Here is a 23723-nt window from a genome sequence, read left to right on the forward strand (position 1 = left end):
TGTCTTAAATTCTAAATCTAGTTGTGGAGTTTAGTAATTATTTTGTCTTTGCAATACCCGTGCTTTATGATCTAGTGCTTTGGTTTGCAATACCCATGTACTAATTTCGTTTTGTTTTCAAGATTACAGGAAAGGCATTTGTGCGGGGGAGTACCATTTCACATATACATGTATCTTTCCATGGCGTGTATTATATATGGTTTTGCTCTTGGAAGTTCTTGTGGATACGGCCTCACGGTCTCCTCATCATCCTTCAACGAAGAAAGTGATGCACTTATATGAACGCACTCATTCTCACGACCTAGTAGTATCGGAGACCTCCCAAGTCTTTGCCTTAAGCACGTGATCAAATTGGCTTTCCAAACTCTCGTCAGCAGTAGGTTAATACATAAGTTTTATTATTACCCGTACGTCTCGTTCGATGTGCAAAAAGTCCTGCCAAACGGTGATTCTAGTGCAAAAATTTAATTAACTAGATGCCACTTGCCACGTTTCGTAGTGAACAAAAACAAACTTGTTGCTGAAGTTAGCCACCTTCCTTGGTGTCTCCGTTGTTGATTGTTTAGTCCAGTGTAACAAGCATGATATGACGTTGAAGGTCCACTGTAAAAAGGAAAGCATGGGACTTTTTGACTTTTCAGAAATGCATGTTTCCTCGCATAAGTTAGCTAGATTTAGTAAACGAAGTTTCCTCGCAACCATGTTTAATTTAGCTAGATTTAATAAACGAAGTTTCCTCGCAACCATGTTTAATTTAGCTAGATTTAATAAACGAAGTTTTCTCGCAACCATGTTTTGACTTGTGAGACCATCGACCTAAATCGTCCACAATACTGATGAGTGTAAATCATACGACTCGCGCCTATAAATAGCCACGCCGCCGGAGCGAATTGCAACTTGTTAGCTGCTTCGTTCTTAGAGAAACATAAAGAATGAAGCGCCTTGCAGCCATGGCAGCACAAGTGCTGTGGTTTCTCCTTACTCCTACCGTAGCATTTTCCTATCTAATTCCACTGCCGCCATTGGTGGCAGCAGCCTCCGGTTCCAACATAGCGCCACCACCACCGGTGGTAGCAGCTCCAAGGCCGGGCTGCCCTAGCATGTGCGGCAATGTAACCATTCCCTACCCATTCGGCATCGGGGTCGAATGTGCCTGGCCGGGCTTGGGCTCGAACAACTTCGACTTCACCATCACTTGCAACCATAGCTTTAACCCTCCAAGACCCTACATAGGCGACTTCGAGGTCGTCAACATCTCGTTGGAGGCCGGCGAGATGCGTGTCTTCTCCCCCGTGTCCTACACCTGCTACAACTCATCAAACACCACTGCATCCAACGGAGTCATCGGCTGGACACTCGACTTCATCGACACAGTATTTCTTATCTCGCCGACGCGCAACGTTTTCACGGCCATTGGCTGCTACACGTGGGCGTATCTAAACGGCAGAGTGGATTCCAGCTTCTTCACTGGCTGCATCACCACATGCAACAGCTTGCATGCAGCGGCTCAAGACGGCGAGGAGTGCACGGGACTTGGCTGCTGCCAGAGTTCCATCCCGACCAACCTCTCCAGGATACACATCTTCTGGGCGAACGACGACAGCTATACGCCTACAAATGTAGCGTGGGAATACAGCCCCTGCAGCTTCGCTTTCATCGCGGAGAAAGGCTGGTATGTAATACTACTAACTTAAAAATTCCAAATTAAACTACACAGCCTCTGTGTATTATTATGACCGTGAGGTAGCTGTTGCTTGTCAAGATGATGGCTTATCTTATGTTCTTAACTTACTGTGATGAACTTGGATATTTTATTATTTATTATAAGGTACAACTTCACACGGAGTGATCTCACACGTGATGCCAACAAGACCTTTACTGACCGTGTTGGAGACACAACCATCCCCATGGTGCTTGATTGGTCCATCAGGGATGGCGGGTCTTGCCGGGCACCACCAAAGGATGCTGGGGCGTCGGCTAAATCGACAGCTCCCGCTTGCATCAGTAGAAACAGCTTCTGTGTTAACGCCACACAGGGACCTGGGTACCTCTGCAATTGTTCCAAGGGCTACACGGGCAACCCCTACATCACCGATGGCTGCACAAGTTAGTAAATTTTATTTACTCTTCGTATATAGTTTGTATTCGTTTTGCATATGCATGGCTTTTTTAATCATTAGAGTATTTATTTGAGGGATAGGAAATGGTTTACTAGGATTGTTGGATCCATTGAAAGGCTTAGCTGCCTTGTATATTGCTCAGTGGCATGCTTGGCGTCATGACCTTGAGCCTTGCAGTCCAAGCATACCGATTGGCTCGTGTCATGCTCTGCTCGGTTTTATCGGTGTCGTCCCTTGTTGATTGAGGTCCCTGCTATTGTTTGCAGGTCCAAACTAAAAACCTGCAACCGTAAACCTGCACACTTTGACCGTATAAACCACCACACAATAAATCTGCAGGTTGTCAGCCCTTCAGAGTATCAGTGTCAGGTTCTCAGGCCTTCAGCGTTTCAGTGTCATGTTGCCAGGTTGTGTATGTGTGCCGACCCTTGAATCTTCAAGCTAGCTGATATAACCTTATTAGGATATCGATAGTAGGAATCACGTACATGGAGCATGGAAAACATTAGCATTTCCTTCGTTACCGTATATATAAATTTCTTCCAGTTTCCGTAGTTTTCTTCCACACCCGCCGGTGCCAGTTTTCTTACAGCTGTGAAAGGAATATGTGCCAGTTTTCTAGTGAACTGGGGAAACATAAAATTCTTAGCCTATAACTTCCACAACTCTTCATAAAATAAACTAGATCCTTCTGTCTAAATATACACATAAAGTTCATCTAGTGTACTTGCACCCACCAAATACAAGTTTTGCAACCTAGCTAGAGATAAACCTCGTAAGATACTACTATATGAATGTAAAGGCACATAAGATTCCAAGAAGTAATCCCAAGAATTTAAGGATGAGCTAGGGGATGCAAACTCTTGGCACGTCGATTTTATCTCATGGTATTGGTACTTAAATGCTACCCCTAGTCCACGTTGGACCACAACCAAGAATATGCTCAAGGCCACCAAATGTCACCCGGTAAAAGTTCTGGACTTGTCATTTAGGTTTCTTCCAGGATGGATGAGAAGCATGCCATAAAAGGCAAGTCACAATTCTCTCTTCCGGTCACATTGTCATTGTCTTCACTACAAAGCTTCTCATAAAGAAGGAGGTCTCCTCGTTAATCGCACTGGGTGCCACAACCACTCCACACCAAACCATAGGTTTGACGAACTTGCCGGAGACCCATAAGCCCAAATGGTGTTGGTGCACCAAGCTTACAAAAATGATTCGCCTCCTTGAACCAAGCATTAGACATCAACACCTCCAATTTCTCTCTATAGGCATAATCTAGCACTAAACACTCTCTAAACATGTGCTAACTGCTTTGAATGGTCAACTTAGCACCTTGGTGACATGGATATGCTTTTAGTGTATCTTGGAATCCCTTAGAATTCAGTACACTCTAGGGTATGTTCACCCACATCAACCACATAGCCATTGGGAAACATAATACCCAAAGCTATAGCCAGTTTCTCTCGTTAAGCTTGTTATCTTCTGGTCAGTACTGTTTCAACTTTGTCATGCCAACATGCTCTTTGCACGATGCTCCAGTCGTTATATACTCCAATGTCTCCATCTAGCCTTCGAGTCTTAGCCTCTTTTTTCACTCCAAACCGAGCCGAACTCATTTATTTCATCCGTTGCCTTGATTTCACTACCCGCGGGATCATACAATCACCTGTTCTTATCACACAGATCATATTTCATAGCTCCGATCAATTTCTCTGGTCGGCCAGCTATCTTCAAGTCATAACTTTGAATCAGGACAAAAGTTTGCAATTTGCACATATTTGTTCGGGCAAACTCTGGTCAATGCTTCAATGCACCATCGGATCATCCGATCACCTTTGAGTGCAGTGCCTTGAGAAAATTCTATCTCATGCGTCAGGGAAATGCAGGTACAGTGGTGACAATAGTAAATAAATGCATACTTGGTTGCTTCATATATGCGGGCTAGGGTTTGGTTTATTAACCAGGTGGAAAAAACATTTTTTTAGATTTTCATGTATTATTACTTGAAGTTTATGTGAATGTATTTTTGCATCTTATTGTATACAGATATCAACGAATGTAGCAGTACAACGAATGGTCCTTGTGGCATGCGTAGCACATGCGAGGATACAGATGGTGATTATAATTGCAAATGCAAATTTAACCGGAAAGGAGATGGTAAAAGTGAAAATGGATGTTATCAGTATGTATTTCCACCATATGCTATTGCTGCCGTAGGTGAGGCTCATTAAATACAGAACGCTGATCTCTACCTCTTCTGAATCACACATTGCGTCCACTTTCGTAGTAAGGGTTTAGTAAAAACATCAAAGTGCATTTAACCTTTATTTTTCGGAATATATAATCAGTTACTATTAAATCAGTACAATATATCAAAACCTCTTTGAAATATACATATATTATTAGCATAATGATAGGATCCCTGCTGGCTCATTAACTATTTCCGTTTGTTGCAAATGTCGGTCATACAACTTATTACTATTTTTCTAATAACAAATTTTTATATTTAAGATTAAACAAACTTTTACTTTAAAGTGTAGATATGGAGTTGCCGTAACTTATATGTTACTGAATCACACAACATGTATCCTTATTGTTTGCAGCAATAACTGTTGCCGTCATCCTAGCATGTTTGTCAATTATTTTGCTTATCAGACGAAAGCAGAGGAAACTTTTCAACAAAAACGGTGGCGACATTCTAAAGGAGGTGGGTATCAAAATCTTCACCGAAGGGGAGGTGGATACTATCACAAAGAGCTACAGAAATCGCATTGGAGGAGGCTACTTTGGCGATGTCTACAAGGGGACCATCATTGACGATCCCCCCGTTCAGGTCGCGGTTAAAAAGGTGGTACGCCTTCAGCAGAAGTCGCTGCGAGGTGAGGCGCCGCAGCACGAGCAGGAGAAGCTATGGAAGGAAGGGTTCGTGAGGGAGATCTGCTTCCAATTCAAGGTTAAGCACCCAAACATGGTCCGCCTCATCGGGTGTTGTCTGGAAACGGATGTCCCCATACTAGTCTTTGAGTTTGTCGGTAAAGGAAGCCTCCATGAAGTGCTTCATGGTGCCAACAAGCTCACTCTCTCGCTGCCAAAGCGGCTGGACATTGCCATTGGTTCAGCAGAAGCTCTCTCCCATATGCACTCGCATGGTGATTATAAACACGTCCATGGTGACGTCAAGTCCGCCAACATCCTTCTTGATGACGACCTCAATCCCAAGGTATCTGACTTTGGGTCTTCCAAGCTCCTTTCGGTCAAGAATTATGCTATGGAAGTAGCTGCAGATGGGAACTACCTAGATCCAGTGTACCACAAGACGGGACATTTCACGGTGAAGAGTGATGTCTACAGCTTTGGTGTCGTGCTCCTTGAGCTCATCACGAGGAAGAAGCCTAGGTATGGCAGCAGCGATGCTAACATTCTGACCATAGACTTCAACAAGTCCATAAAGAACCACAGCAATGGACGGGAGATGTATGACGCAGAGGTCTTATCCGATGACAATGCTCAATCTCATCGCTACATGGAGTGTCTTGACATGGTCGGTGCACTCGCGGTCCGATGCCTCAGTGTAGACGCGGACGAGAGACCAACCATGGCAGAGGTGGTGGATGAGCTTAATCAAGCAAAGTCGATAGCCTGCGGGAGCTCATGCTCTGACCTGAGTTGAAAGCACACATATGAAGGAAACAAATTAAGCACGAATGGTCATGGCTTGAGCTTATTAGCTATGGACGTACATCCGAAGTGAGTAATTTTATTTTCCTGCATTTGTTTTAATAAGCCTGCTTATTCTTAAGCTGCATGTAATTGTGTACTGGTTTCAGGGAACTTTGTAGGTCTACTATGTGGGCTGATGCTTCCTCAAAGAAAGATATTAATTCTGTTAAAATAAACATGAATATTAATTGGAGGATGTGCAACCATGCAAAACATGTACTAGCTACCATGTCACGATATCTGTTTATCTGTAACTGTAGGATGGAGGCATAGTAATGCTCTATCACAATACCCGACTGGATTAAACCAGGGTTCTAGGATTCGGTCTAAAATGACCAAATTTTGGTGAGATTCACCCATTTCGGTGAGGATAAAAATTCGATTTGCAGGAAGTCTTTCCTATTTGCAGGAATGCTTGACTCAATAATTTATCTGTCATCTTGCAAGTACATAGTTCATGGATGTCTATCCTCTAAAAGTTGCACTGTTTTTCGTACAAAATATGATCTTCAGTGTAGGTTTGGAATTCCTTAGGTTTTATATAATTATGTTCACTTCTGTTGCCTTCAGATTTCTGATTCCTTAATAAAGTACCCAAGACAGTTGCCTATACAAATGAAATATTAAACACAGGAAAGCAACTGTGCAAAAGGCTAATTAGCTGTCCTGCGTCAATGAATATTTGTATTTTCTGTTGTTAACTTGTGTTTGTTTGATGCATTCAGCATTCAAGAAGAGTTGTCTGCCCAACATACAAAAAGATTACAGAAAAGAGGGGAGGAAAGTTCAGAAGAAGACAAAAGCTATTGCAGAATTTGAACTGAACAGAGTTTGTTTGTACAGTCACAAGTCACTGACAGGAGCAGATGGAGTTCCAATGTTGTCCATGCTGAAAGCCTTAATGGCCAATGCAGGAATCATAGTGAACAACACTACAGCTTGTATAAGCTCCACAGTGTCTGAGATCTGATAATGCAGAAATGAATAGGCTGGGGGTCCATGCTGAAAGCCTTAATGTATCAGAGCTCATTTGTTCAGTTTGCTAATCAAGATCCTTCGATTCAACATGATTTGAGCTTGTTGCCCAGAAATGTCTCACAGCCACATGACAGGCTGGGATCAAAAGAAATTTCAGAAGTAGAATGGGTGAAGGCAAGTATGTTGGGAATTGTTGTTGCACTTATACCGACATAAGAAGTGCACTTTTGCCCAGCTAGTTCTGACCAGCCTTTTGCCCTGGTGGCATTTTTGTGGTACTTGGTTAAGCTACTCAAACATCTGCAAAGTTTAAAAAAGTGTGACTGTGATTAGCTATAGCTTATATTCATGGAAATCTAGACATCTAGCAAAAAAATATCTGATCATGTCTACTGTAGACAACAAACAAAATATGGGTTCCTATGTTTCTGCATCTATTATGTTATCCTCTTAGTTATTTTCCTTACTTTAACATATTATCTGTACCAGATCTGTTTGCTTTTGACAAACACGAGTAGTCTGTCAAATAGAGTTCGAACAAAAATATTTGTATCATTAGCTATCTAATGAGGTAGAGGTCGTTCAGTGAATTTCATGTACATTGTCACCTGGTGTGATTTCACCCTATTTATTATTTTCCAGAAATAATAAATAAATGAAGATACTTGACTTGCTGAAAACAAATATGAAGTACATTAGTTTTATGAGAAAACTTGATTGCTGCATTGAGAAAAATAAATGCCGTTTTGTCGTGTGAACTTACCATGCTAATGTGTGCGAGTTGCTGGTTCACATCAATAACTAACTGCTCAAGGTTGTTGAGCAGCTGTATCACTGTGAACTTACTATGCAATGTGTGTGAGTTGCTTTGTCATTCTAAGTAAATTCTTTTTTATCAACTAATTGCTTAACAACATCAATAGTCTTTTGAACCTTGCTAATCCTTGTTTTTGCTAACTCTTTGCATTTGCATTCTGCATTACTTCATTTCCACGCTTTGGTTATGTTAACATGTTTGGTTTTTCAAATTTTTGGAGCGCTTGGATTCTTTGGCTTTAACGTGGTGTTTTATCTGAGAATTTCAGCAGCTTATCTACATGCATGATCCTTTATGATAAAACTTTTAGATTGCAAACTTATATTTTGATGAGCTGGATTAAAATTGATTTCTATGGTATCAGACTTAGAAGCTGGCCATCTCCTTTGCGTAAATCTTTTTCTTGCTAGCCTTTCTGTCCATGCATTATAAGTTTCTACGTTAGATTGTAGTTTATCTTTCTTTCTCTCACATGCTCGAGGACGAGCATCGTCCAAGCATGGGGGAGGAGTCATCGCTTTATCTCTGACTATTGTTGCGTAAAGTACTAAGTTGCAAAAAGTTCTGAGATGTAAAAAGAAAAAAATTAGAAAAAAGAATAGAGAAAATAAAAAATAAAGGAGAAAAAGAATAGATGCTCCGCAGTTCTTGGAGCCTCATTAAAGTTTCCGATGCTCTCAAGATTAAGGATTGATCCATACTTATTTTCCAACCACGTGTAATCTGATTATGAGAACTTCATTTGTGTCTCGCGATCACCTTTTGCCCTTGCACATGTCCACTTATCCAAATGTGTATTTCATCCCTCTCAATCTCCAACATTTATTTTCCAAGGCTTTTTTGACAAGTCTCAGTAATCCCGATAAACCTCTCTTAGTTTGACAATATTTTAGATATAATATTTTGCTAGGATAGCTCCACATAAGCCTTCCATTTTCATATATGAGTAGAATAGGCTAAAAATAATCTAGTATAGGCTTGAGTGACTTGATGAGATGAGTGTTTCCAAGAGTTTTTGCAAGAAAATCTCACTTACGTTGGATTTGTATCTTTTGAAAAACTCTTCTCGATGGAACAAGATAAAGGTCTGAAGTTCATTTAAGTTCAAGAGCATTGTATTTATTTTATTGTGGCATATTTTTTATTGCTAGTCTATCTTCCATGATGAAAAGCAGTCGATCACAACTTGAACTTTAAATACCAAACACTTGAGAGAGCAATATGTCTAGTTATGTATAATTGAGGGCAGGGATGACATCAATGGGCAGTGTTGATTTCCTGATTAAGCATGTATCTTGGACTTAGTCGAGGGCAAGCAAGGCTTAAGCATGAATAAAATTCGAGGATTGAGTGAGTGCTTTTAGTGTCTACCTTTGCTTGTTTGTCTTTTACTTTGCCTTTACAGCTTTTGATCATGAGCATTGTCTTAAATTCTAAATCTTAGTTGGGGAGTTTAGTAATTATTTTGTCTTTGCAATACCCATGCTTTATGATCTAGTGCTTTGGTTTGCAATACCCATGTAGTAATTTCGTTTTGTTTTCAAGATTACAGGAAAGACCATTTGTGCGGGGGAGTACCATTTCATATATACATATATCTTTCCATGGCGTGTATTATATATGGTTTTGCTCTTGGAAGTTCTTGTGGATACGGCCTCACGGTCTCCTCATCATCCTTCAACGAAGAAAGTGATGCACTTATATGAACGCACTCATTCTCACGACCTAGTAGTATCGGAGACCTCCCAAGTCTTTGCCTTAAGCACGTGATCAAGTTGGCTTTCCAAACTCTCGTCAGCACTAGGTTAATACAAAAGTTTTATTATTACCCGTACGTCTCGTTCGATGTGCAGAAAGTCCTGCCAAACGGTGATTCTAGTGCAAAATTTAATTAACTAGATGCCACTTGCCACGTTTCATAGTGAACAAAAACAAGCATGATATGACGTTGAAGGTCCAGTGTAAAAAGGAAAGCATGGGACTTTTTGACTTTTCAGAAATGCATGTTTCCTCGTATAAGTTAGCTAGATTTAATAAACGAAGTTTTCTCGCAACCATGTTTAGTTTAGCTAGATTTAATAAACGAAGTTTCTTCGCAACCATGTTTAGTTTAGCTAGATTTAATAAACGAAGTTTCTTCGCAACCATGTTTAGTTTAGCTAGATTTAATAAACGAAGTTTCCTCGCAACCATGTTTTGAGTTTTGAGACCATCGACCTAAATCGTCCACAATACTAATGAGTGTAAATCATACGACTCGCGCCTATAAATAGCCACGCCGCCGGAGCGAATTGCAACTTGTTACCTGCTTCGTTCTTAAAGAAACATAAAGAATGAAGCGCCTTGCAGCCATGGCAGCACAAGTGCTGTGGTTTCTCCTTACTCCTACCGTAGCATTTTCCTATCTAATTCCACTGCCGCCATTGGTGGCAGCAGCCTCCGGTTCCAACATAGCGCCACCACCACCGGTGGTAGCAGCTCCAAGGCCGGGCTGCCCTAGCATGTGCGGCAATGTAACCATTCCCTACCCATTCGGCATCGGGGTCGAATGTGCCTGGGGCTCGGACAACTTCGACTTCGCCATCACTTGCAACCATAGCTTTAACCCTCCAATACCATACAAAGACGACTTCGAGGTCATCAACATCTTGTTGGAGGCCGGCGAGATTCGTGTCGTCTCCCCCGTGTCCTACATCTGCTACAATTCATCCAACACCACTGAATCCAACGGAGTCATCGTCTGGTCACTCGACTTCGCCTCAAAATTTCTTATCTCGCCGAAGCGCAACGTCTTTACAGGCATCGGCTGCAGCACGTTGGCGTTACTAGCTGGCAGGGAGGACCTGAGCTACTACACCGGCTGCTACACCTCCTGCATGAGCTTGCATTTGGCGGCTCAAGACGGCGAGGAGTGCACGGGCCTTGGCTGCTGCCAGAGTTCCATCCCGGCCAACCTCTCCACGATACACATCTTCTGGGGGAACGACGACAACTATACGCCTACAAATAATGCATGGGGATACAGCCCCTGTAACTACGCTTTCATCGGGGAGAAAGGCAGGTATGTAATACTACTAACTTAAAAAGTCCAAATTAAACTACACAGCCCCTGTGTATTATGACCGTGAGGTAGCTGTTGCTTGTCAAGATGATGGCTTGTTGTAAAAAACTGTCCTAATTAACCTTCATTAAGCTTAAGTGAAGTCGTTAGAGCATAATGGAGCCAATGAACAGCTGTGTATCCAAGTAAAATGACCCTTTTGCCCCTCACAAGCTAAAAACGTGTTTAAACCATAACTTAAATTTTGCTTAAGAACTTGAAAATATGTCCAACTAAGAGTTGTAGAAATCTAAATGTTTAACAACTTTTGTATTTATCACTTTGATTGAAACTGATCAGAAAGGGGTCAAAAACTCGAAATACAAACCTGTGCTGAAATTTGAAAAACAGCTGAAGTCTCAACTTTGGGGCTTTTTATTTCAAAATTTCTAATGTAAACTCAAGCTAGACCCTATACAAAAGTTTTAGAGATACGAGCCATGAAAAACTTCTATTATTGGAGATGGGCTAAATGTTTCACAAAAACATTTCAAAGATGCGGTCAAATTATGCTAGAATGATCAACCCGGCGCTCTGCACCTCGCCGTGAACTCGGCGTGCCGGAACGCGTGCGTGGCGCGCCCACGCCGCGCCGCCCGTGCAACGCCGCCCCGTGGCGCAAGCTCACCGGCGCTGCATCGTCGCCCAACCCGCTCCCGTGACGAGACCGGTCAAGCGCTCGGCTGCCCAATCCCCCGGCGATCCTATCCTTCGCCCCCTGCCCGCGATCCCGGCCGCCCAATGTCGCGCCGCGCCCCTGCTCTCCGCTCGCGGCACGCCGCCGCTCCGGACCGGCGGACGCCTCCCGCCCAATCTCCGCGCTGACGCGACGAGACGCGCCCGCCAGCTGACCAACGGCTGCGTGAGGCAAAGAAGCTCGCCCACGCTCCCTATCTCACCGGCCAACCCCGCGCTGAGCTCCACGTACCCCTCCGTTTGCGCCACGCCGCCGCCGCTCGCTGGCACAGCTCCGCCCGCCTACCGGCGCCAGGACAGCGACCAGACGCTGTCCGGGCTGCGCCAATCGACTCGCCCGGCAAATGGCTCTGCACGCTAGCAATCCTCCCGGGCTAGTGAGCTCGAGATCTCCCCCGCGACCTCCGCCTCTTCCGCCAATGGCGCCGCCAAGACCCTACACAGGCGACTTGGAGCCTTTCGAGGTCATCAGCATCTCGTTGGAGCCCCGCGAGATGCGTATCGTCTCCCCCGTGTCCTACATCTGCTACAACTCATCCAACACACCACTGCATCCAGCCTCGTCTATAGATAGCCAAACGGGCGGCCCGGCCTGGCCTGGCACGGGCACGAATAGGCCCGGCTTGTTTAGGCCCGACCTGTTTAGGCCCGGCTATCTGTCGTGCCAGGCCGGGCCAGCCCGTGGGCCGAAGGAGCGGCCCAGGTCCGGCCTGCTAACTTCTTACGCAGGCCGTGCCGGCCCGCTGGCCCGGCGGGCCTTAACAGCCTCGCCGTGCCCGTGCCAGCCCGTGTAACGTTTTAATAAAAAGCCCTCACCAGAATCTAATTTATCAAAGGAAGACATTTTCTTACTTTCAATATATTCATAGGTAACATATTCACAAATATATTCATAGGTAACATATTCTGATATTCATAGTAACATACTTTCAACATTCACACAGATTCAACTGATTCACAAATTCACCAACATTCACACAGATTCACAATCACAATAACACAAACAAATATGAATATTATTTTGAGCTGTTTGTATTGCTGCCTCATTAAAAACCTTTGTAGGTAAAAACTCACACCTCGTGAGAAAACCCTACAAAGGAAAAAAGAGTACAGCCAGCTCATAAGTTCATTGTTCAGATACACTATACACAATCACACAAGTTCACAACTCACAGTCACAAGATCTACACAAGGTCACAAGCACAACAGCACAAGGCTTCTAACTTCTGACTTTCTGAGTTCTATCTTGCTGACTTGCTCCTGAACACTAACAGAGCACCAACAGGCAACAGGGCAGAAGGCATCTAGCTTCTGCAAAAAAAGATAGGAGGATTACCAATAATTCAAGTAAAAACTAACACAAGTATACTGAAGTAACAACTAACACAAGTAAATGAGAGTATACTTATTAGAATTAAATGAGAGTAGAAAACTTACTCATCAAGATACAAATCCTCAAATGACTCTTCAAGTTCGGTATCGTCGACGGTATGCTGCAGTCTTGCATCTCCTTGCTCCCAATCCTTGATCAAAGCCAAGATCTCCACCATCTCAGGGGTCAGACGACGTCGCCGCTCCTCAATGATCCTGCCAGTGGTACTAAATGCAGATTCTGAAGATATAGTAGAGACAGGCACAGTCATAACATCCCTAGCTAAGATAGACAGAACAGGATATGATAACTTATGCTCATGCCACCAGGTCAATATGTTGAAGTCATCATCATATTGATTGATAGTGTCACTGTCTAGGTAAGCAGACAGTTCAGAAGCAGCAGCAAGAGAGGCACCAATTTGAGCAGCTTGCAACAAAGCACTAGCAGATTGTCTCCTAGACAGGGAGGAGGAAACAGAAGTAGAACCCAGGCCAGGCTGCCCAGCACCAAGGCTAGCAGCAGAATAAGTAGATGAAGCAGCCTGGGAACCAAAGATCTTACCCCAAGCAGTCTTCTTCTTACCTGCAGGGCCTGGCTGAGTGGCCCTCTGCATCCTCACAGAACCATACTTAGCTTCATATTTGCCAAAGATTGTAGACAATTCAGCTCTTACATCAGTTAAGTAACTAGAATAATCCTTACCAGTTAGCTGAGACATCAGCTGAAGCACATTGCTAAAACCAGTAATCTTAGCTCTAGGATCCAATATAAAAGCAAAGGCATAAAGCATAGGTATATCAGCCCAATAAGATAAGAACTTAGACTTCATGGGTGCAACAACATCTTTCAGATCAGGATCATCAGCATAGAAATTAAGGTGCCCAGCTATCTCAAGAATATGATGCAAGATTAATGGAGCAGTAGGATAGTAAACACCAGACAGAATAACAGTAGAATCATAGAATTGTTTAAGAAATATCAGAATCTTTTCAGCAATATACCAGTGTAATTCTGTCAGAATTGTTTGACCTTCAACCAAACCATATTGAGTGGTTATGAACTGATGGAAAGTGGTCTTATGGGGCAAGAGATGCTTCAACATGAGATAAGTTGAATTCCATCTAACATCCATGTCCAAAGCAAACTTAAGAGGACGGACACCAACAGCAATGCAATATGACTTGTATGCCGCAATACGTTGGTTAGAACAATTCAGGAATGAAATTGCAGTTCTAAATGAACTAAGCATAGGCTTGAAAACATCAAGGCCAGCCTTAACAATAAGATTAATGATGTGACAAGCACAACGCTGATGAAAAAAAAGTCTACCCATGTAACCAGTCAGTGAAGGATGAAGCTTACCAATAGCCGAAGTGTTTGCCGATGCATTATCCAGTGTGATAGAAAATATCTTATCATTTAAACCATAATCAGTAGCAACAACTATAATGCGCTCAGCAATATTATCAGCATTATGAGAAACATCAATTAAACGAAGGCCTAAGATCCTCTTCTCTAGTTGCCAATCAGCATTCACATAATGAGCAACCACACTAAGGTAATCTTCCTTAGCATTACCAGACCATATGTCAGATGTAAGAGCAACAGAGGAAACAGATTGCAAAGAAGCCAGGAGTTTAGAACGACGCTCATCAAAATACTTAACAAAATCTCTGGTGGTGGTTTGCCTAGACACACAACTGAATCTAGGATTATGAGCAATATTAATGTACTCCTCAAATGCATCAGACTCACCAAAGCATAAAGGAAGGTCTAGTCTAGCAATCAATCTGCACAACTGGATACGAGCAACATCAGGATTGTACTCCCACATATGGAGAGAGCCATCAGGATTGTACTTGAGTTGGGACTGAGCCATACGAGAAGCACCTAGCAAGACTGGGCACTTTGGAAGGTGCCTATGCAAGTGTCCAGTACCACTAGCAGACTTACCAGAATAAATTTTCTTGCAATGTAGGCACTTAGCACCAGTTCTTACCCTCTTGTTGTTCTTTACCTCGTACAGAGGCTCAAAGTCATCCCACACCTTAGAGGTGCAAGAACGAGTCCTCTTGCTGCCCGTACTCTCCGAGCCCGGACCAGCACCAGAGGCAGCAGCAGCAGGTGCTGGAGAATCTCCAGCTCCAGGACCTGGCTGAGCATCGGGGACGGCACCACCGAGCAGCGCCCGCCGATCCGCCTCCAAATCAGAATCATCATCTCCGGTCTCCCCCATCAACCGCAACTCATCATTGAGGCAGGTTGGATAGTCGTCGTCCATCCTCGAGCACACACGGAACCGGAACAGACCCTCGAGCCCTCCACCGTTGACGTCGTCGCCTCGGCGGCTCCGTTCCTCAACGACCCGCGGCCCCTGACAGAGACCTACACGATGAAAGAGAAGAAAGTGAGGGAGGCGGATCTGTGAGGTGTCGAAGAACGGAAGAAGAAGAGGAACGAGAGGAGTGGAGTGGTGTTTACCTGCGCAGCCGGAGCCCGGAGCCGGAGAAGACGAACCGCAACGGTGGGGAACCAGGGAGTGAGGCGGATTTGCGAGGGTCGGGGGGAGGAGGCAACTAGGCGAGGAACCAAGGGAGGCGGAGGGCCGGAGGGGTTAAGGGAGAAGCGGGGTTACGGGGAGGGAGGCGGATGGGTGACCGGCGAGCCGGCGGCGGGCGAGGACACCGGATCTGAGAGGGGAGGCGGAGGAGCCACCAGCAAGCCGGCGGTGGGCGAGGACGCCGGATCTGAGAGTGGAGGGGAGGGAGGCGGAGGGGAGGGAGGCGGAGGGGCCACCGGCGAGCCGGCGGCGGGCAAGGACGGCGGCAGATCTAGCCGGGAGGGAGCGGGGAGGACTGGAGGAGGCGAGGAGGCGAGCGAGAGAGTGAGAGCGACTGAGCGAGGCGGCTCGATGCGGGGGGCCGGGGGAGAGGAGGAGTAGGGTTTCGGGGCCGGGCGGTCGCGCGCGCCGGCTTATATACGGCCGTTGGCCGGGCCGAGGCAGGCCTGGCAGGCCTTAACAGGCCGTGCCGGCCGTTGCTGGCCCACGGGCCAAATGGGCCAGGCCGTGCCGGGCCAGCCCACGTGCTGAGGTAGCGGCCCAGGCCCGGCCCGTGATGTAGGCCGGGCTGGCCCGGCCTGCAAGGCCGTCGTGCTGGGCCGTGTCTGTGCCGGGCCAAAAGTTCGTGCCGTGGGCCGGCCCACGGGCCACGGGCCAAATGGAAATCTATGGCCTCGTCTGGTCACGCATCAGTACCGAACCGTTTTTTACCTCCCCAACTAGCAACGACTTTACAGGCATCGGCTGCGTACACGTTGGCGTTACTAGCTGGCAGGGAGGACCTGAGCTACTACACCGGCTGCTACACCTCCTGCATGAGCTTGCATGCGGCGGCTCAAGACGGCGAGGAGTGCACGGGCCTTGGCTGCTGCCAGATGTCCATCCCGACCAACCTGATCACCACGATACACATGTGGGGGAACAACGACAGCTATCCGCCCCCAAATAATGCATGGCGATACAGCCCCTGCAGCTACGCTTTCATCGCGGAGAAAGGCTCGTACGTAATACTACTAACTTAAAAAGTCTAAATTAAACTACACAGCCCCTGTGTATTATGATCGTGAGGTAGCTATTACTTGTCAATAAGATGGTGGCTTATCTTATGTTCTTAACTTACTGTGATGAACTTGGGTATTTTATTATTTATTATAAGGTACAACTTCACACGGAGAGACCTCACACGTCTTGCAAACAAGACCTCTTCTGATCATATTGGAGACAGAACAATCCCTATGGTGCTTGATTGGGCCATCAGGGATGGCGGGTCTTGCCAGGCACCAACAAAGGATGCTGGGGCGTCGGCTAAACAGACAGCTCCTGCTTGCATTAGTAGAAACAGCTTATGTGTCAATGTTACACATGGATCTGGGTACCTGTGCCAATGCTCTAAAGGCTACACGGGCAACCCCTACGTCACCGATAACTGCACAAGTTAGTTATTTTAATCTTTTTGTACTTTGTTTCTTTTTTCTTGCACATCTTTTTTAATCAATAATAAAATGTTTTTTTGAAAATACCAAAAAAAATTTCTGATTTTTAATTCAGAAAAATTCACTAAAATCCTTCACTCATACTCTACAGTATATATTCATGATAAAATTTATGCCTTGCTTGTTTATATTATTGTAATTTGTAAAATGATTAGGTTGGTTATTCTTTTAGTCGGCCTTTAATTGTCAACTCTCTGCATCATGGTCACTAAGTTAGCCAAACTATATTTGTATCCATTTTCTGTATTTCAATCTTAATCCTATCTGCCCAATAGAAGACCAAGGTGGGACGACAATTTTCGGTATTTAATGTTTAATATATGTATTTTTCATCACTGTTTAATATTTGTATGAGGGATTGGGATTCTCAGATACTGGTGAGTCATGCATGCTTGATTGTGGTTCCAGTGATTTCTTTACTTTGCGGCCATGTATAATTTTGGTTTTCCTCAATATAAATCAAAAAAGCCAAACAGCTTTCTGTAACATATATAAATTATATATAAACAATTACCTATAAGGCACTTGAGTAAAGGAAATAAAAAATACTCCCTCCATTCCAAATTATAAGTCATTTCAACTTTTTTAGAAAGTCAAAGCATCTCAAGTTTGACCAAATGTATACAATAAAGTACTAACATTCATAATATCAAATAAGTATCATTAGCTTCTTCATTACATATATTTTCACAGTATATCTATTCGGTGCTATAAATCTTAATGATCCTCTCTATAATTTTAGTCAAACATATAATAGTTTGACTCTCCAAGAAAGTTAAAATGACTTATAATTTGGAACGGATGGAGTAAATGAGTTTTATGACGATCGATCAACTTAATAGAGAAAATACTTGGTGCTTTCTCAATAGTGGTGCTCCTTCGCTGTGTTTTTGCCGCATCTCCGGTGACGCTAGTGACTTCCCTGACTGCTTCCTATGTGCTTAATTTATTTAGTGTAATCAAGTGGCAAAAATAAATCACTTATGAGTTTATCATTGATTTTTTTCCATAACTAACTACCTCAATGTGTATTCCTGTTATGCAGACATTAATGAGTGCGAACTTCGAAAATACCATTGTGGCAGTAATAGCAAATGTCATGACACACAGGGCGATTACGAGTGCAAATGCAAATTTGGATACAAAGGAGATGGTAAAAGTGAGAAAGGATGCCAGCCCATATTTCCAGGATACGCAACAGCTATATTAGGTGGGATTCATGAATTGTTGTCAAATCCTCTGTTATTATATAAGAGAGTCTTCATGCTTATTTTCCAAGTTAATCTATTCAAATTTAGTAAGCATTAAAATTGTAGGCTTTCTTTAGAATTGACCGGATACAATATCAATTTTATAATCAGAAATAAAAAGTAATTATTCTTAATGCCATTAGGTAACGAAGCAACCCAAAGCTGTTTAAGGAAATGGGACGAGCAACTAGTTTCAGTGTATTCAGGAGCTTTTTTACGGTAAAAACATCCGATGATCTAGAAGCTTCACATGTGGTATAGGTAGCATGCATGAGTAGTATAAGGGTATCATGTTAAAAAACACAAATGGCATTACTATAATATTTTTTTGACACTAGCTTAAAGTCTAAAAGACCATTCCATTTGAAATATCACATTAACAATCTAATAATTACTAAATTATCCATAATAATGAATGGTATATATTATATATACTGTATACCACTAAGTAGTAATATTGTGTATTGTAAAAGAGCTCTTCGGACAACAATAAGATTGAAGGGAGTAAATATACTTCTATATCTCTCCTGATGGATTGGCATGCCATGGTATAATCGACAATGACATGATTAACAGCAGTATAAAGATATGCATGTTTCGTGTACTTGCAGTTGCATTGGTCTCCCTCACTATTCTGGTAATCCTACCATATCTCCTGTTAAAGGAGCACAAACGACGTATTCGGAGAGGGTACTTTGACAAAAATGGTGGTAAAATCCTAAGCGGTGCGAACATCGTCATCTTCTCGGAAGCTAAGTTGAGTAAGTTCACAAACAACTTCTCGGAAGAAATTGGAAGAGGTGCCTTTGGCATGGTCTTCAAAGGTATTAACGATGACAACCAGCCAGTCGCGGTTAAACGACCCATAGTAGAAGGAGAGAAACCCCAGCAAGGGGGTGAATTCGTCGGCGAGATCATCTTCCAATTCCACATCAGGCACCCCAACATTGTGCCCCTCGTTGGGTGTTGCCTGGAGACGAGCATCCCCATGCTGGTATTCGAGTTCATCCCCAACGGAAGCCTCTCCGACATGCTCCACGGTGCCGGCAAGCCACGCTCTCTTTCTTTGCAGAAGCGACTTGACATTGCCATTGGCTCTGCAGAGGCTCTCACCTACATGCACTCACAAGCCGGACAGAACAACCGCATCCACGGGGACGTGAAGTCTGGAAACATCCTGCTCGACGACGACCTCAACCCCAAGGTCTCGGACTTTGGGTCGTCCAAGCTCGTGTCCAATGCTAGCAAATGGTCTGTGTCAGGGGACAGGAGCTACATTGACCCGGTGTACCTCATCACTGGTTCTTTCACGGAGAAGAGCGACGTGTACAGCTTCGGCGTGGTACTCCTGGAGCTCATCACCAGAAAGAAGGCCAAGTATGACGGGAGCAACAGCCTCCCCATGAACTTCGTAAAGACTTGCAAGAAGGAGGGCAACGGAAGGAAGATGTATGACAGAGACATCTTCTCTGGTGAGGATGCTCAGTCTCAACGTTCCATTGAGTGCCTCGACAGGGTAGGCGCGTTGGCTGTCCGATGTCTCAAGGAAGATGTGGAGGAGAGACCAACCATGGCAGAGGTGGTGGAGGAGCTTAAACAAGTGAAGTTAATAGCCTTCGGAAACTCAGGCTCAGAGGCGAGTTGAAATCAGGAGAAGGAAGCAAATTAAGCATACACGGTCAGCATTTATGCTCCACATCAAGAGTTCAGCTTTATTACCAGTCCTTTGTCATTGTTAAGTTGATTGTATGAATTCTGCAAGAGTTCAGCACTTAGTTCCATTTTCCTGTAATTGGTATTAGTGGTTCCAGAAAAATCCTGCATGTCTGGGATTTGAACTATAGTATATGTGGGTTCCTGCTTCCCCAGATAAAGATATTAATTTTATGAAAATAAAAATGTATATTAATTGTAGCATGCATGTGCAGTGATGCAAAGGTCAGGACCAAACACGCATAGATAGATATCAATGGTTTGGTGCAGCATTTCAGTAGAGGTTTCCAATTTGCAAAAATTCTTATGAATATCTGAACTTGTCAGCTCTTTTTGTTAATATTGAGGGGATGGCTCTACCTTATTTGCGAACTGGACCTGGTGGCTATGAACGTGGGCAGAGTACGTAGTTGTTGGTCCCGTCTTGTTTGGACCCTGCGAGACTATTTTGACTGAGTTCAGTTGCTGAGTTTGTGTCTTGTGAGCTTGTGGAGCATCTTTTGTTTTTGGGTGTACTTGTAAGACTATATGACTCAGATTCGTACCTGAAGCAGGTGTTGCTCTGCTCTGTGGTAAAATCAATGACTTGTTCTGAAAACAGCTCTGACTTCGATTGGTCAGGAAAGAAACAGGGACTGTATTTTTGACCTGTACGCTTATATAACTGAGATCGATAGCTGAAGCCGGTGTTCCTCTGCTCTGCGCAATTGTTCTGGGCGTGAGATTGATCATCTTTGGTAAAATCAAATGGAACAGATTTCTCCTGAATTATAGTATGTAGTTGGTGAAAGAAAGAAATATGTGTGCAGAATCGATTTGCCATATCATGAATTCTATGATGAGACTATTAAAGTGCTCCATAGCTACAAATAGTAGGGGTTTCATTGGCCTGCTCTGGATAGTGGATAATGCAACAGTGAGAGGTAGCTCTGCCACTGTGACTGTGAATTCTTGTACCTAATTCTTGGCACAGCAGCGGTGATTCAGCAGAGGCGTCGTCGTCCTGCCCGGGCGCCTGCGCCGGCAGCAACCGGCTGCCGTCGTTCCAGCGCGCCGGGCGCGACAGCGGCGTGTGGGCAGCACCAAGTCGTCCCTGGACGGCGTGGCGCGCACGTCGCAGGACTGGTCGTCGCTTTCGACGTGTGTGACCACTCACAAATACCTCTCCAATTCGTAGCATACCTTTAGAGCTCTCCGTCCTCATCATTTTCCTTTCCTGTAGCCAGCTTGTGCTCCAAAGGCATTGAGTGTCAATATGACTTAATTTTGACTTGACTAATTGAAGAAAAAACACGCACAGAAGATGCATGCTTTCTGCTGCCGACTGGGTCACCTATGGCCTTTTACATGCATGATTTGACTAGACTAATACATATTGGAAATTTGGAACACGCTTTGACAAGTACTCTTCTTAGCATTATATGTATAGTATGTTACAGTATGAATAGGTTTGACCGGCAACTATACCAATCATTCGCCTAATAATCCTATTGTAATTATGCGCAAATCCCAGGTGTGTTTGTTGTTGTTCCTTGTGATCCTTGGCTCCTTGTCCCAATCGGCACTCAGCCAAATCTTGTTACAGGTACGTACGTAAATAATACTATCTGTCTGCAGCATAACTTTTCGATTCTTCTTCAACAATTCGACTACATCTAGACGGGGGACTACGTTTTCTGTAGGCGTTCAATTGGGAGTCATGCAGCCAGGGCGGATCAGGATGGTACGACTTGCTGAGCAGCCAGGTGGACGCCATCGCCGGCGCCGGAATCACCCACGTGTGGCTGCCGCCGCCGTCGCACTCCGTGGACGCGCGAGGCTACCTCCCGGGGCGGCTCTACGACCTGAACGTGTCCAGGTACGGGAACGAGACGCAGCTTCGGGCCCTCGTCGCGGCGTTCCACCGCAGGGGGATTAAGTGCGTCGCCGACGTCGTCCTCAACCACCGCACGGCGGAGCGCAAGGACGGCCGCGGCGTCTACTGCATCTTCGAGGGCGGCACGCCCGACGGCCGCCTGGACTGGGGCCCCCACATGCTCTGCCGCAACGACAGCTACTCCGACGGCACCGGCAACGCCGACACCGGCCTGGACTACCAGCCGGCGCCGGACCTCGACCACCTCAACGCCCGCGTCCGGAGCGAGCTCGCCGACTGGCTCAACTGGCTGAAGGCGGACGTCGGCTTCGACGGCTGGCGCCTCGACTTCGCTAACGGCTACTCCCCAGCCGTCGCCGGCATGTACATCAACGCCACCTCGCCCGACCTCGCCGCCGCGGAGATATGGACGGACCTGGCGTACGAGGCCGACGGCAAGCCGCGCGCCAACCAGGACGCGCACCGGCAGATTCTCGCGGCGTGGGTGGACGCAGTGGGCGGCCCCGCGGCGGCGTTCGACTACACCACCAAGGGCGTCCTGCAGGCCGCGCTCAACTTCAGCGAGCTGTGGAGGATGCAGGACGCCCAGGGGAGAGCGCCCGGGCTGGTTGGCCTGCGCCCAGCCCAGAGCGTCACGTTCGTCGACAACCACGACACCGGGTCCAAGACGCAGCACAGCTGGCCCTTCCCGCCGGAGAAGGTCCTGCAGGGCTACGCCTACATCCTCTCGCATCCCGGCATCCCGTGCATCGTACGTCCTTGAATCATTTATCTTTTTATTTATTTACTATAATATAATCCTGATGGATGTAATGTGTTGTTGCCGGTGTAGTTCTACGATCATTTCTTTGATCCGACCATGAAAGACGAGATAGCTACGATGATAAAAATCCGGACGCGGGACAAGATCGGGCCGACGAGCTCGCTGCGAATCCTGCTCGCTCAACACGACGCCTACGTGGCGGAGATCGACGGAAAGGTGGTAGCCAAGGTTGGAGCTAGGTACGATGTCAGCAAGATTGTTCCCCCAGAGTTCGTGGTGACCACCAGCGGGAACGATTTCGCAATATGGGAGAACAGGTACATTGATTTCCCAATTCTTCATTTCTTACACTAGTCCATCAACCCATGCTCCGGCACGGATTAATATTTTTAGAAGCTATTGTATTTAAAAATTATTTAGAAATTAAACTCCTAGCTAATAATCAAAATTGACTACCTAGTACTCTCTTATTTTTTAAATACTTCAACATAATACTTATATAGATATGTACCTATCTTTGTCCAGTTGTGATTGATTTTTAATTAATAATTACTCTATGCACTTTTTCATCCATATTCATACTTTTTCCATTTTGTATCACACCTCCAATCCTCCATACATTATATTTATCATATAAATCGATATTTTTCACTAATTCCTCACATACATGTAGAAATGGTCTAAATGCTGACACACATCATGTGTATGTACTTTAACATAGCTGTTGGCGCTAGAAATCGGTCCAGCGGCCGACACACGATCCGGGAGAATCTGCTTAGCTCCTGTTCGGGTGAATGCCCTGGTGCGGTTCGCGCGGCGTGCCAGCCAATCTGACCTGTTGATTGGCAAGGAAAAACACGTGTCAAATTCAGTAACTACGATCGGCTAAGTTTCCGATCGGGAAAGCTTATCGGCAGATCGGCCGATTTACTGTAGTGGAGAAATCGGCTACTAGACAGCACGATCCCTGTAGCCTTGTAGATAGAAAAATATTAAAGTAATCGGTACAAGGTACGTAGTAACAGCACTAGAAAAAGATCTAATCGGCAACAGATAGATCTGGCAACAGAAGGCAATGAAAGCCGATACTACCGATTCCTAGCGGGATAACTGGTGATAAAAGCTAGAAAAACAGGTAAAAACCTATGAATCTAGTTGATATCGATAACTGGTGAATAAATCTAAACGAAACAACAGCGATACGCCGGAAGTTAAAGCTTAGATATTACTCGATAAGCGGAACTTACAGAATCGGCCGG

The 23723-nt window shown here is 44.9% G+C and overlaps 3 protein-coding genes across 4 annotated transcripts; all 3 read left to right on the forward strand.

Annotated features, from left to right (window-relative positions):
- The first annotated feature begins 913 nt into the window (after nt 1–913).
- LOC101757923 (wall-associated receptor kinase 2) lies at nt 914–7254 on the forward strand. 2 transcript variants are annotated; one of them, XM_004979574.3, is made up of 5 exons: nt 914–1672; nt 1829–2106; nt 4170–4340; nt 4727–5870; nt 6569–7254. In XM_004979574.3, exons 1-4 carry the CDS (start codon nt 933–935, stop codon nt 5791–5793), a joined length of 2256 nt encoding a protein of 751 aa, XP_004979631.1. In that variant the 5' UTR covers nt 914–932; the 3' UTR covers nt 5794–5870; nt 6569–7254. The 2 variants fall into 2 exon arrangements, with proteins under 2 accessions (XP_004979631.1, XP_022684926.1); XM_022829191.1 differs by lacking the exon at nt 6569–7254 and adding an exon at nt 5951–6532.
- Nucleotides 7255–9959: 2705 nt separating this feature from the next.
- Nucleotides 9960–19785, forward strand: LOC101758342 (wall-associated receptor kinase 5). Its single transcript, XM_004979575.2, has 4 exons — nt 9960–10699; nt 16526–16803; nt 17908–18072; nt 18724–19785. Exons 1-4 carry the CDS (start codon nt 9972–9974, stop codon nt 19755–19757), a joined length of 2205 nt encoding a protein of 734 aa, XP_004979632.1. The 5' UTR covers nt 9960–9971; the 3' UTR covers nt 19758–19785.
- Nucleotides 19786–20175: 390 nt separating this feature from the next.
- Nucleotides 20176–22832, forward strand: LOC101774437 (alpha-amylase type B isozyme). Its single transcript, XM_022829543.1, has 5 exons — nt 20176–20227; nt 20363–20441; nt 20799–20895; nt 21508–22452; nt 22534–22832. The coding sequence occupies exons 1-5, from the start codon at nt 20176–20178 to the stop codon at nt 22816–22818; spliced, it is 1458 nt and encodes a 485-aa protein (XP_022685278.1). The 3' UTR covers nt 22819–22832.
- Nucleotides 22833–23723: the final 891 nt, after the last annotated feature.

Source organism: Setaria italica, chromosome VIII (genome assembly GCF_000263155.2).
Source record: "Setaria italica strain Yugu1 chromosome VIII, Setaria_italica_v2.0, whole genome shotgun sequence".
In the NCBI taxonomy this organism is placed as follows: Eukaryota; Viridiplantae; Streptophyta; class Magnoliopsida; order Poales; family Poaceae; genus Setaria; species Setaria italica.